This window comes from Sinocyclocheilus anshuiensis, unplaced genomic scaffold (genome assembly GCF_001515605.1).
Source record: "Sinocyclocheilus anshuiensis isolate Anshui unplaced genomic scaffold, SAMN03320099.WGS_v1.1 scaffold140, whole genome shotgun sequence".
NCBI classification, from domain to species: Eukaryota; Metazoa; Chordata; class Actinopteri; order Cypriniformes; family Cyprinidae; genus Sinocyclocheilus; species Sinocyclocheilus anshuiensis.
The window spans coordinates 1,265,861-1,277,623 of NW_015554147.1; the positions used below are offsets into that span (position 1 = coordinate 1,265,861).

The following is an 11,763-nucleotide window of genomic DNA, read 5'->3' on the forward strand; positions in this document are numbered from 1 at the left end:
TCAAATAAAAAATCAATTACAAAACAACAATTTAAAAATATTTTATAACATTATAATATTATAATATATAATATTAACATTCTAGCAGACATTATGCCAACAAAGCACAATTTAACTTAAAATTAATAAGTTAATTTTTAACCATTTTTAATGCCATTTTTGAGACTTGATTCAGGCATGTATTTTTACTGTACAAATAAAGGCAGCCTTGCTGAGCAGAAGAGACTTCTTTTAAAACATTAGAATATATTACAGATCCCAAACTGAACACTGTGTGAATGTTATAATAAATGTATTAATAGAGTTGTAGGGTAATTATTATTATCATTATTATTGTCTTTTTTATTTTATTTTACAGAACAGCAGCAAAATTACAATACTATCATTTATGAATGTTGATGGAGTTGTTGCCTTTTCTCTGCTTTTATTTTGGCAGAAACCCACAGGAAGATCTCCGTGCTTCTTTTTGTTGACAACAGCATGCAGATTTATAAATGATTCTCATTACGAATTTGGGCAGTCACATTCGGCTCAGCCAAGGAATCTATCCGGATATTGAGAAGAGATAATGGTATGGTACCCATTCACTGCAGAGCATTATGTTTAAAAATGAATGCAGCCTAAATCTTTTTTATGCAGATTACTTCCGAATAAATTCACCCCACTAACTCTAGAATAATTCATTCTTTCTACACAAAGCTGTTCAAGCCACCTTGTGAAAATTCCTGTATTTTTTTAATTTCACAATATATATTGCTGAAAAACAAAATAGAATTTAGCTCTTGTTCCAGTCGCACCGAAGTTCTCAGCTTGAATCCTGAAGTAGTAACGATCTGAATGCAGGCTGGTGAGGTTCCTCATGACAGAAGTGCAGTTTTTCTTTCGTAGGTCACCCAGCACTTCCATCACAGGTTCCTTCTGACGGTGATCGATGGTGAAACGATCTGTATCATAGAGTGACCACAGAGATCCTCGTCTCCATGTTGCTTCTGGTGAACTGTCAAGAATGTTTTCTTTCTCTTTTGAAATGTTGAATAGACAAGGAATCAGAAGGCAAGAGCCGCTGGTGCTGTTGAGGGTTTTGGGGAGTGATACGCTCAGGACTGACTGACCCCAAGCAGCTGGAATACAAATGTGCTATAATTAGACTTAATAATTCATATATTGCATTATATATCAAAATAATAAATGTGTAAAATGAATGAAATTATCTTTCTGATTGTTAAACTTTGAAAGTAAAACAATGAAGAAAAACCTGACCAACCTGATAGAATAGAGCTGAATACAAGAAGATCTGCAGCAAACATTCTGAGAGTCATCTGAGGTGAGCTGTGTATTTAGAAATCAAGTTTAAATGTACAACATATAGCTGAGCATCTCTTATTGTCTGTTTGTCTTGACAATAACAATTTACAATGAAATAATTTAAAATTCAAAACAAATGTAATAGTTTACCTTAAATAGTTTTTCATGAGACTAAACAGCAACCCAGACAAGAATGACCTGTCCTTGCTTCAGTTGTGGTGGAGTCACAGTGTCTCAGCAGAAAACCGCAGTTCACTTAGTAACATCTGCCCATTATCACCATTTTAACATCAACAGAAAATCTAATATAAAAAAAGTGAAGGATGTTGCAATCTGTTAGATCGAGAAAAGATTTAAGAGGTCTTAAATGCAAAAATGCAGTAAGTAAAATGTTATTCTCATTTATTTCAAACAATCTATTGATTAATTTTATGCAATATATATATATTTTTAAATCATGTTTACGGTTCAGACATGATTTTAGCATTAATTTTATGGTGTGCATAAACTCAAGACCCCAGTTAAAGAAATGAATACATCAGGAAGAACAAGAAACCAGCAAAATATGCAAAGAGCCGAATGAAAAAAAAACTAAAATGTTACACTGCAGCTAAATATGTTTCTACTTGTATTGCAGATTAATAAAGATTAGTAAAACATTAGTCAATTAAACTGTTAAGATAATGTTCCAAGGCTTCTCACACAGGATGATGTTTGTGTGCCTGTGATGAGTGTTTGGTTTGGTTTGCCTTTAATATGGTTGTGTTTTGCCCCCATGATAAAAACTCACACATGCTTTCACACAATGTTACAAATATGATAACAGTAGAGAAAGGTAGCAGATAAAAAACAAGATTTTGTGAAGATAATAAAATGGCAGGAAGACACATGAAAATCCATACATTTAACACTTGTTTATTTCAAACCATCTATAAGATACTTTTATATTTAAAAAATGTTGTGAGTAAAGTGATTAATTTACAAATGAATTAAATATTGATCAGTTAAACGTTTTGTTTTCATTTTTAAGAGTAATAACTTTTCAAGTTTTCCACAAAACTGAACAGACAAAAATGGGCAGCCTTTACTAATTGAATAAACTTCATTGCTTTGGTGTAAAAATCTACTACAGGAAACAGCAGTTCACTGATTATCATGCACAGCATGAACTTTACCATGAGTTATCAACAAACATCTAAAACCACACGTAGACCTAGGCCTACACAATTTAGTGAATGTGATATGACAGTCTTAAACATGGCATGCAAAGAAAGTGTAAGTGAAATATTCATCAATATTTTATACACCACAGACAATTAATACTTTTCTGGTGTAGAATTTTTTTTTTTTTAAAGATTAAACTTCACCTTCCAGGGCTGTACAGTATGGGAGAAATTTAGCTTTTTAAAACTTCGAATCAACTGAACCAGTTGTTTCATAAAATGATTCACTTTCCCTGCTAAAACAAAAATAGGTAAAACACACCTAGAAATAATATTTTATTTAAGATAGTGTTACACAATTTACAGACATGTTACAAACAATTTATATGCTATTTGCTATAGTGTGTGTGTGTGTGTGTGTGTGTGTGTATGGTTGCGTGTGTTGACTACTGTGTCTAACTCCAGTCCATTGTTAAAGCAGTACTATGTAACTTTTTCTGTGTTCAAAATTTGCAAAATGTATGAGCGAGTACATCATGAATTAATCTTCCAAACCGCGTTTTTGTCTTATTCCGAATCACTACGGTACACTTATAATAAGTACTTATATTTGGACTATTGTAGCCTGGTCGGGTCGTCACCGCTGCGGAGTAACACATACCTGCGTGAATCGCCATAGACATAAACTTAGAGAAGTAGCTCCGATTGGAATGTACTTCCGCGGGATGTGTGCAATTCTGTTTATTAACCGCTAGAGCGCCAAAAGTTACATAGTGCTGCTTTAATATCTTATGAAGTGAAAAGCTGCGTGTTTTTTAATAAACAATGCTAAACAATTTCAAGACGTTTTTAACTTCAAACCGCTGCTTCCGCTAAAATTCGTAAAAGCGTGAAGGGAATTGTATCACATCAATATAAAAAATAAAGGTACAGGTAGTTCAGTGTAGATTCAGCGTTAACGAATTGGAGAATTTTCACTCTTTGAAGTAAGTAGCAAAGATATGGTTCTGAACATAATAGATGAAAATGATTTTTGGGAAGTGTACATATGCTAATACTGATTACAATCACTACTGACATCCTGAGACTAATTGATCAGTGATCCATGAACATGTTTAAAGGGTTCATATGATGCGATTTCAATTTTTCCTTTCTCTTTGGAGTGTTACAAGCTCTTGGTGCATAAAGATCTGTAAAGTTGCAAAGATTAAAGTCTCAAATCCAAAGAGATATTCTTTATAAAAGTTAAGAGTCAGCCACGCCTACCTAAAACGTCTCGTTCTAACACGCCCCCACATGTCTACGTCACGATGTGGGAAGATTTACATAACGCCGCCCAAATGTTCACGCAAAGAAAGAAGGCGCAACTTTTATTCTCGCTGTAGTATTGTTGCCGCCGCCATGTCGTGAAGGCACTGTGTGATTCGTTGTGAAAGCGAAACTACTTTGTTTGGCCTTCCAAAAGAGGACGATATCTGCTTATTCATGCCTGGAGCTGATCTGTGCTGATCGCTGAGGAAATACTACAACTTTGCGCTGTGGATCGCCGGATCGGCTTTCACAGTGGACGAAGCAGAGTCCAGCCCGGAGTCGTCACATGTCCTTCCGGACGCTCCTTCATCGAAATTGACGGCCGCGCCGTTCTCAAGCCCACCCGCCTCTGCTCACTCTAACCCTCACGCCGTTCCTCACGCTAGCCCCCGGCCTCTGCTCACTGTAGACCGCCGTGTGTGACGCTGTGTTTCGTTGTGAAAGCAAAATCACAGCACACCTCGCTTTTCAGACCGATGAGCTTTGTAAAAATCGACGCGTTTCAGAAAGGCGGGGCATAGAGGAGAAACAATAATGTACAGTATGTGGAAAATAATGTGTTTTTTGAACCTTAAACCGCATAAACACATTGCATTACACCAAATGCACAAAATAATGTTCTTTTTAGCAACATCACATGACCCCTTTAAAACATGCTACTTTTCACTTCAACAGTTTGCGTAGATGCTTTCGTCGGGGAGATCATGTTTGAATGTGTGTTCAGGGTTAATGGTGCTGGTGTTCTCATCTTCACATGGCTTTGATTGGAGCTGCTCGCTTTTCACTGCACTTGCGGACACATTGGTATAAATGTTCTGATCTTGGCTTGTTTCCTGAAATGCATTGATAAATGATCTTTGAACTTCTATTGTGTTATAACTTCATGAAGAACATACCATGGCAGAAAACATACTTACACTTCTGACTGGCTCTTTCCACCTGCATATACCAAAACAAGAAAACATTATCTCAAATAATGTATAGGATACATAATTAAAAAAGAAATCTAGCAAGATCCTACCTTCTGTAAATCATAAGAATAAGAAGTGCAAGAAGTGCAAATATGAGCAATGATAAAGCTGTCAAAATTGAGAGGAAAGCAGTGAAGGATATGCCTGCAAAAACAAAGGAGCAGCATTAAAAATTGTTGATGTAACGCTGTATATATATATATATATAAATGCTGACCTGGACAACTATTTACAATTATCACGCCGTCTCAAATCTTATGTTCTTGGAAAAAATAATTTGCTGTTGCTTCTAGCTTGTATAACCACCTTGAACCCCTTCAGTCAGGTGTTCATAAATTTCACTGTACTGAAACGGCCTTGGTCAAAGTTACCAAAGACTTGTTGATGGCATCTGATTCTGGCTCAATTTCTGTCCTCCTCCTTTTCTATCTTAGTGCCTCTTTCGATACTGTTGATCATAGTCTATTATGGTACTTACTCATCTTGATAGTGTTGTTTGGGGACAGCCTTAAACTGGTTTAAATCTAAAATAAAATGTTACTGACCATCACCAGTTAATTTGGGTGGTTACAGGTCTGAGATCAGTTTTGTACTCATGGTGTTCCTCAGGCCCCAATATCAGGCCCTTTAATCTTTTTATCACCACTTGGACATCCCTTGCCTCCATTATCGTTTTTACAACAATCTATATACACTCAAAATCTGGTGGAAATCTTGATGTTTGCTTCCTTTCTGATTGTGTTTCTTAGATGAAGACATTTTTCTAAAGACACATTTTTTCTCTGTTTGAACAATATTTAAACTTAAGTAATGCTACTCTTGTTTCCCCCACCAACTTTACAAAGCTGCTATATATAGCAAATAAAAAGGCACTATATAAAATTAAGTTTATAATAATAATAATAATAATAATTATTATTATTATCATTATTATTATTATTGTTGTTGTTGTTTTTAAATGATCCAGATTTTAGCCTACATTGTGCTCACTATGTGAAGACTTTGAGAAATGGGTCCTAGTGATTATTAAAAAAAAAAAAAAAAAACGGTAAAGAATAAGAAATTCAAATTAGGTGTGAACAAGAAATTAACTGTTCAGAGATCTAAACTTACTGGAAAAGTGTTCTGATTCGAGACATTGGGCCAAAATGTTTGAGAAAAACTGAAGTGTAACATTGGTGAAACTGAACAGACTGACCTATGACGGTGATCTGTAGGTTTGTGGAGTTCATTGCACCATATTGATTCTGTGCCTCACAAATGTATTCCCCAGTGTTCTCATGGGCCGCAGTGAAGGAAAGCACATGTGAGATGCCCAGTTCTTCCTCTACACCTGCTCTCTTCTTGAACCACCTGTGGACAGCAGGAGGGTTGGCATTACTTTGACAGGTGAGGGTCACTTTATCACCAAGCCAGACCAAGCCTGTGAGAGAGATCCATGTTTCCTTAGGAGGATCTGGGGCAGGAAAGAAAAGAAACAGAGTGTGCATTTTCAAAACAAACAACAATAAAAAGAAAAAAGCTACAAAATGTGTTGGGTTAAAATCTCACACTCCACACTGAGGATGACCATCTTGTGGCTGAGCAGGGGTCTGTCCTCTCTGTGTAGAGGATGAATAGAAACACAGTTCACTTTCAGCTCATGATGGTGGAACGACGGGACGAAATTCAAGATGGCAGAAACAGTCTGAGTCCCATCAGCGTTCAGCTGTGTCCTCTGTGTTACGTCACCACCTAATGCAGGAGCCCAGATTACATTTGGAGGGTGACTGGGGCAGGGAGCTGGAGCAGTGCAGGTCAGATTCACCTCCTCACCCTCCCTGAGCACCGGCACAGTCACATTCGGCTCAGCCAAGGAATCTATCCGGATATTGAGATAGTAATGGTATTAATTTATAGAAATCTTTTTTCCAAACAGTCTTAACATTCTCTAAACTGTAAATGCAGTTGTCAACAGCTGTTTCAATGGAACTTTATTACATGTCTGTATAACCGAAATTATAATTTTTTTAGTTATTGTTTGAGTCATACTGGTCAAAATGACTTGCAATTTTGAGAAAAAAAATTCTGAATTGTGAGAAAAGTTGTCAGATTTTTTATTTTATTTTTTGTACTTTTTAATACAGATTTCAGCAGTAGGTAAAAATTTAGTGGCGAGTGGGGACGGTTCCAACACTTTTTGTATTTCCTTCAGTTTCTCAGGCGGTTTGTATTGGAAAGCCTACATTTTAAAACAATAAGCCACATCTGTCAGCTACTCACCCAACCTGCTGTAACATGTGTACATGTCATAATATACAGTTAACTCTTGAATAGACAAAGTCAAATGTTGCAACTGACCCCATAATAGGGGATGGTTGCAACAGTCCACAGTGGCAGTTGCAACATTCATTAAAATGTAATTAAAATCATTCGTAAATATAATTTCTCAATTTATTTATTTTATTTGTTCACAGACAGGGTCTTCAATAAGTTAAACTGGCTGTAAAAAAAATAAATAAAAATAAATGGAAAAAAAACTATTTCACGTAACAAGTAACAACCATGTTTTGGTTAATTACATTTGGTTAATTGCATGTATTACAATACATTTGAACTACAAAATATTAATTGAATCAAGACACTAAATGTAATAATAGCCTACTACTGTTAACCTCTGTGAAAGTTTACTGAACTGGGGCCAGTTGTATAAACATAGGGCTAATTGAGCATGTGCAGTATGAATATCAATATCAGTGATAAAGTGTGCTTGCTGGCTGACAAGCTTTGCTAGTGTCATAAAAGAATGACTTGATTGAAGAATGAGTGTTTTGGAAGTTTTAGTGCATTCTGAATGTGAAATTAACTGCTGAGCTAAACGTTGTTTAGGAGAACTGTGGGAAAAGTGACCAAATATTGAAAAAAGGGTTCTAGCGAAAAAAACTGTCACTCGATTAAATTTTTTACAACTATATCTAGCTTATTAATAGTGTCATTTTTCAAAGATTTGGTGCCACTGAAAACACCTGGTTTTGGTAGTATCTTGGTTTATTATCAAAACATTTGCTCGGACTTACCTGACACATTTATATGCACAGCTCTTGTTCCAGTCGCACCGAAGTTCTCAGCTTGAATCCTGAAGTAGTAACGATCTGAATGCAGGCTGGTGAGGTTCCTCATGACAGAAGTGCAGTTTTTCTTTCGTAGGTCACCCAGCACTTCCATCACAGGTTCCTTCTGACGGTGATCGATGGTGAAACGATCTGTATCATAGAGTGACCACAGAGATCCTCGTCTCCATGTTGCTTCTGGTGAACTGTCAAGAATGTTTTCTTTCTCTTTTGAAATGTTGAATAGACAAGGAATCAGAAGGCAAGAGCCGCTGGTGCTGTTGAGGGTTTTGGGGAGTGATACGCTCAGGACTGACTGACCCCAAGCAGCTGGAATACAAATGTGCTATAATTAGACTTAATAATAATTAACAAAATTATATACATATGTATATGTATGTGTGTGTGTGTGTGTGTGTGTGTGTGTAAAATGAATAAAATAAAATTAACTTTATGGTTGTCAAACTTTGATATGCAAACAAGAAAAAAAGACCAACCTGATAGAATAGAGCTGAATACCAGAAGATCTGCAGCAAACATTCTGAGAGTCATCTGAGGTGAGCTGTGTATTTAGAAATCAAGCAGTTTAAATGTACATGATGACATTATATAAGCATAATTTATTGTCTGTTTGTCTTGACAATTGTAACCATTTACAATTAAATAATTCCTAATTCCGAACAAATATGATAGTTTACCTTAAATAGTTTTTCATGAGACTAAACAGCAATGCAGGCATGAGTGACCTGTTGTTTCAGCTGTGGTGGAGTCACAGTGTCTCGCCGGAAACTGCAGTTCAGCATCTGCCCATTACCACCAATACAGCTCATTTTAATACCAGCAGAAAATCTAATGAAGAAGTGAAGGATGTTGAAATCTATGAAAAGACTGAGATTAGATTCGGTCTTAAATCCAAAAAGCAGAAGTAAAGTAAAATGTTATTAATTTAAAATAACCTATTAAATAACTATATACAATGTAATGTATATATATATATATATATATATATATATATATATATATAAACTTGTGTGTGTTATTTCTGATGTTATCTATTTTATCAGTAAAGAAATTCATAAAGTCATTACTATTAAACTGTGAAAAGACAAGGGTAAGTAAATAAGCACAAGGGTCCCCAGTTAAAGAAATGAAAACTGTGTAAAAGATACACAGAGCTGGATGAAAAAGAACCTAAAATATGTTACAATACGTTTTAAACTGTTAAAATGATACTCTAAGGCTTCTGAAATATGGGAAAAGCAGCCAGCAACAGTGTAAAAACAGAACTCACACAGGAAACTGTTGGTGTGACTGTGATGAGTGTTCTTTTCTTTGCCTATAAATGGTTGTGTTTTGCCCCCACAATAAACACCACACTGCTCACATATGCTTTTACGCGTTACAAATAGAGTAGAGAAAGGTCGCAGATGCAACCAAGATTTTGTGATGATAGTAAAATGGAAGAAAAAGTCCATGTATTTAACACTTTCCGATGACGAAATAAAAATATGTTTCTTGTTCATTTCAAACCATCTTTCAGATACTTTTATATAAAACAGTGTAAAACATCTCCTTTTGTGTTCCACAGAAAAATAGTCATATGGGTTTGGAATGTATGGAAGCCCGTTTCTGCCACTGAATAAAAAATAAAAGAGGTAATTGCGACTTTTTATCTCACAAATCTGACTTTTTTCTCAGAATTGCATGGTATAAACTCGCAATTGCGAGTTAAAAGGTCATGATATTTGTGAGATATAAACTGTCAATTCTGAGAAATCAAGTCAGAATTGCGTGATATAAACTATAAGTTTAAGTCGGATTTCAGTAAATTGGCTTTCTCAGGCCAACTTAATTATCATAAAAGAACTGAGAGCAGTTATAGGATCTATGAAAATATTTTAAGACAGTTCATAAGTGCAAGAAAATATTTTTCCACTAACTTTTAGGGATTTCTTTAGGCTCATTTCCACAATCACTATTTAACATTCCCAGGTTTGGTTTCTGTGGGGAAATTTCCAAGTGTAGCTACAGTACATTTGAAATGACACTGGAATGTTGGAATGGGAAGCGTTCCAGAGTGTGTGGAATGTGACACAAAGAGAATGTTGCACACATATTTAGTTAGTTATTATGTATACCTTATTTATTAGATTTATGTTTCTTTTTTTGGGACCTTGTGTCTTTCACTACCTTTTTTGTTATGACACCGTGTCTACAGTAAACGCAACCGCTGTCGCATCGCGTCGCGCCGGAAGCTGTCCACACTGGACGAGACAAATCCATTTGTTCTTCTTGTCAAAAGTAGCGTGAGCGCTTGGAGTATGTCAGAAATAAAACAGGGCATCAGTTTGCTGTCGGGACATTTTCGTGTCGCGTCCCGCCGCCTTGCTGCATTCAGTGCAGACAGCAGCACCGAGTATAATAAATTGTCTTTAGTCGCGTCGCGCCGCTCGCGTCTGGTGTAGACACGCGGTGCGTCCGAAATCGCGTAGGCCTACTGTATTGAGTATGTAGGCTACTACATTCGTATTTGAATTTACTTAGCGCCCGTTAAAAAGTATGTTCTATATCGTGTGAATGTGGGTAGTGTAAATGATATTCGTATTATATCCACCATGGTGTTACTATCACATAACCTACCAGCATCAGTCGCGTCGCTTCACTGTCATTCTTAAATCCTCTCCCCTGGCCTCATGAGATAGTAGTGTCCATCGAATTAATAATCCCGGCGGAAGAATTGAGAAGGGTGTTCCTGCACAACCGGAGGCTGCAGTTTCAGGACCGCAGTTCTAGGACCCTATTCTTTTGTAATTCGGTAGGTGGCGCTGTTACAAAAGAATAGGGTCCTAGAACTGCGGTCCTAGAACTGCGGTCCTGAAACTGCAGCCTCCGGTTGTGCAGGAACATACTATTGGGAAGAATTAGGTCATCGGGTACTTTTCAACACTATCCACTAGATGTCCTTTTTTAAACCTTCTGAGTTTGAGACGATCTTTCAGAGAGGGTTCATAGACAGACTTCCTCTGTTTTCGCTGCTCTTTCATTTTCTTCTTCATTTTCTTTTCATAGCCTCCAGCTCTGTGTAAATCTGTGTAAATTAGAAAAAAATTCTGGTTCAATCTCATTAACATATGACCGGCCGTTTGCCCCCTTTATGTCTCTCCCCATCAGGGCCGGCCCGAGCCTTTGGGGCCCTAAGCACAGGGGCAGATCTAGAAGATATTTTTTAGGGTGGCATGGGGTCTATGAGGGGTGGCAACACCAAAGCAAGCCCCCATGCATAGTTTTTGGGGATTTATGGTCTGACATACACAGTTGTGTTCACAAATATTGTATTACCATTAAGTAATTATCTATACTGTTTAAAATGAAAAATAAATAACATTTCAATATCCATCATGGCACCAAGTCAATGCACAATATAAAAAGCTTCAACAGATTATAAATGTTTCTGAGTTTATATCACTAAAGAAGACATGCAGTTCTATTAAAATTACATAGGCTACTTAGATGGTATAATCACGTTTAGTGCAAGTTTAAGAGCAACAAAAACTTTTGCATTTCCTAACATTAGAAAGAAATACAATATTATCAAAGCACTGAAACGGGATCAGTTTTGATAACAATGTTTGATTTTCTGTTATTAACAGAGGTGGGAATGTCTGTAATCACCCAGAACAAACTCTATCAACATATACTCTAGCAACACCCCAGCAACTGCATAGCAAGAGCCTAGCAACCACCCAGAATATCCTAGCAACCAACTAGCAACACTTTAGCAAGCATCTAGAACATCTAACTGACCAAACCATTTAAGTTTTTTAAACAAGACTTTATAAGACAAGCCAGCATAAATTTGTCTTTCAAACTTTTCAATCTAGTTATTAGTTTTTCTTACAGGTTTTTTTCAACTGCTTACACACA

The 11,763-nt window shown here is 36.4% G+C and overlaps 2 protein-coding genes across 2 annotated transcripts; both read right to left on the reverse strand.

Annotated features, from left to right (window-relative positions):
* Window positions 1-520: 520 nt before the first annotated feature.
* LOC107670574 (sialoadhesin-like) lies at window positions 521-1,523 on the reverse strand. The gene is made up of 4 exons (XM_016463212.1): window positions 1,456-1,523; window positions 1,265-1,329; window positions 766-1,121; window positions 521-544 (listed from the first exon to the last, which is right to left on the reverse strand). Exons 1-4 carry the CDS (start codon window positions 1,470-1,472, stop codon window positions 521-523), a joined length of 462 nt encoding a protein of 153 aa, XP_016318698.1. The 5' UTR covers window positions 1,473-1,523.
* A 2,845-nt stretch (window positions 1,524-4,368) lies between these two features.
* Window positions 4,369-10,569, reverse strand: LOC107670611 (myelin-associated glycoprotein-like). Its single transcript, XM_016463254.1, has 9 exons — window positions 10,480-10,569; window positions 8,538-8,688; window positions 8,337-8,401; window positions 7,807-8,169; window positions 6,302-6,610; window positions 5,949-6,206; window positions 4,801-4,894; window positions 4,697-4,718; window positions 4,369-4,612 (listed from the first exon to the last, which is right to left on the reverse strand). The coding sequence occupies exons 2-9, from the start codon at window positions 8,576-8,578 to the stop codon at window positions 4,448-4,450; spliced, it is 1,317 nt and encodes a 438-aa protein (XP_016318740.1). The 5' UTR covers window positions 8,579-8,688; window positions 10,480-10,569; the 3' UTR covers window positions 4,369-4,447.
* Between the last annotated feature and the right edge of the window lie 1,194 nt (window positions 10,570-11,763).

What these genes read in the sequence shown, in the direction of transcription:
- LOC107670574 (XM_016463212.1), bottom strand. An exon ending in ATTCAGCTCTATTCTATCAG is followed by an intron (nt 1,122 to 1,264) that starts GTTGGTCAGGTT and finishes TTTGTATTCCAG; the next exon opens with CTGCTTGGGGTCAGTCAGTC. An exon ending in CAAGAGCTAAATTCTATTTT is followed by an intron (nt 545 to 765) that starts GTTTTTCAGCAA and finishes ATATCCGGATAG; the next exon opens with ATTCCTTGGCTGAGCCGAAT.
- LOC107670611 (XM_016463254.1), bottom strand. Translation starts at nt 8,578, where the DNA reads ATGCCTGCATTGCTGTTTAGTCTCATGAAAAACTATTTAAG. An exon ending in GGTCATCCTCAGTGTGGAGT is followed by an intron (nt 6,207 to 6,301) that starts GTGAGATTTTAA and finishes TTCCTGCCCCAG; the next exon opens with ATCCTCCTAAGGAAACATGG. An exon ending in CCTACAGATCACCGTCATAG is followed by an intron (nt 4,895 to 5,948) that starts GTCAGTCTGTTC and finishes TTGTTTTTGCAG; the next exon opens with GCATATCCTTCACTGCTTTC.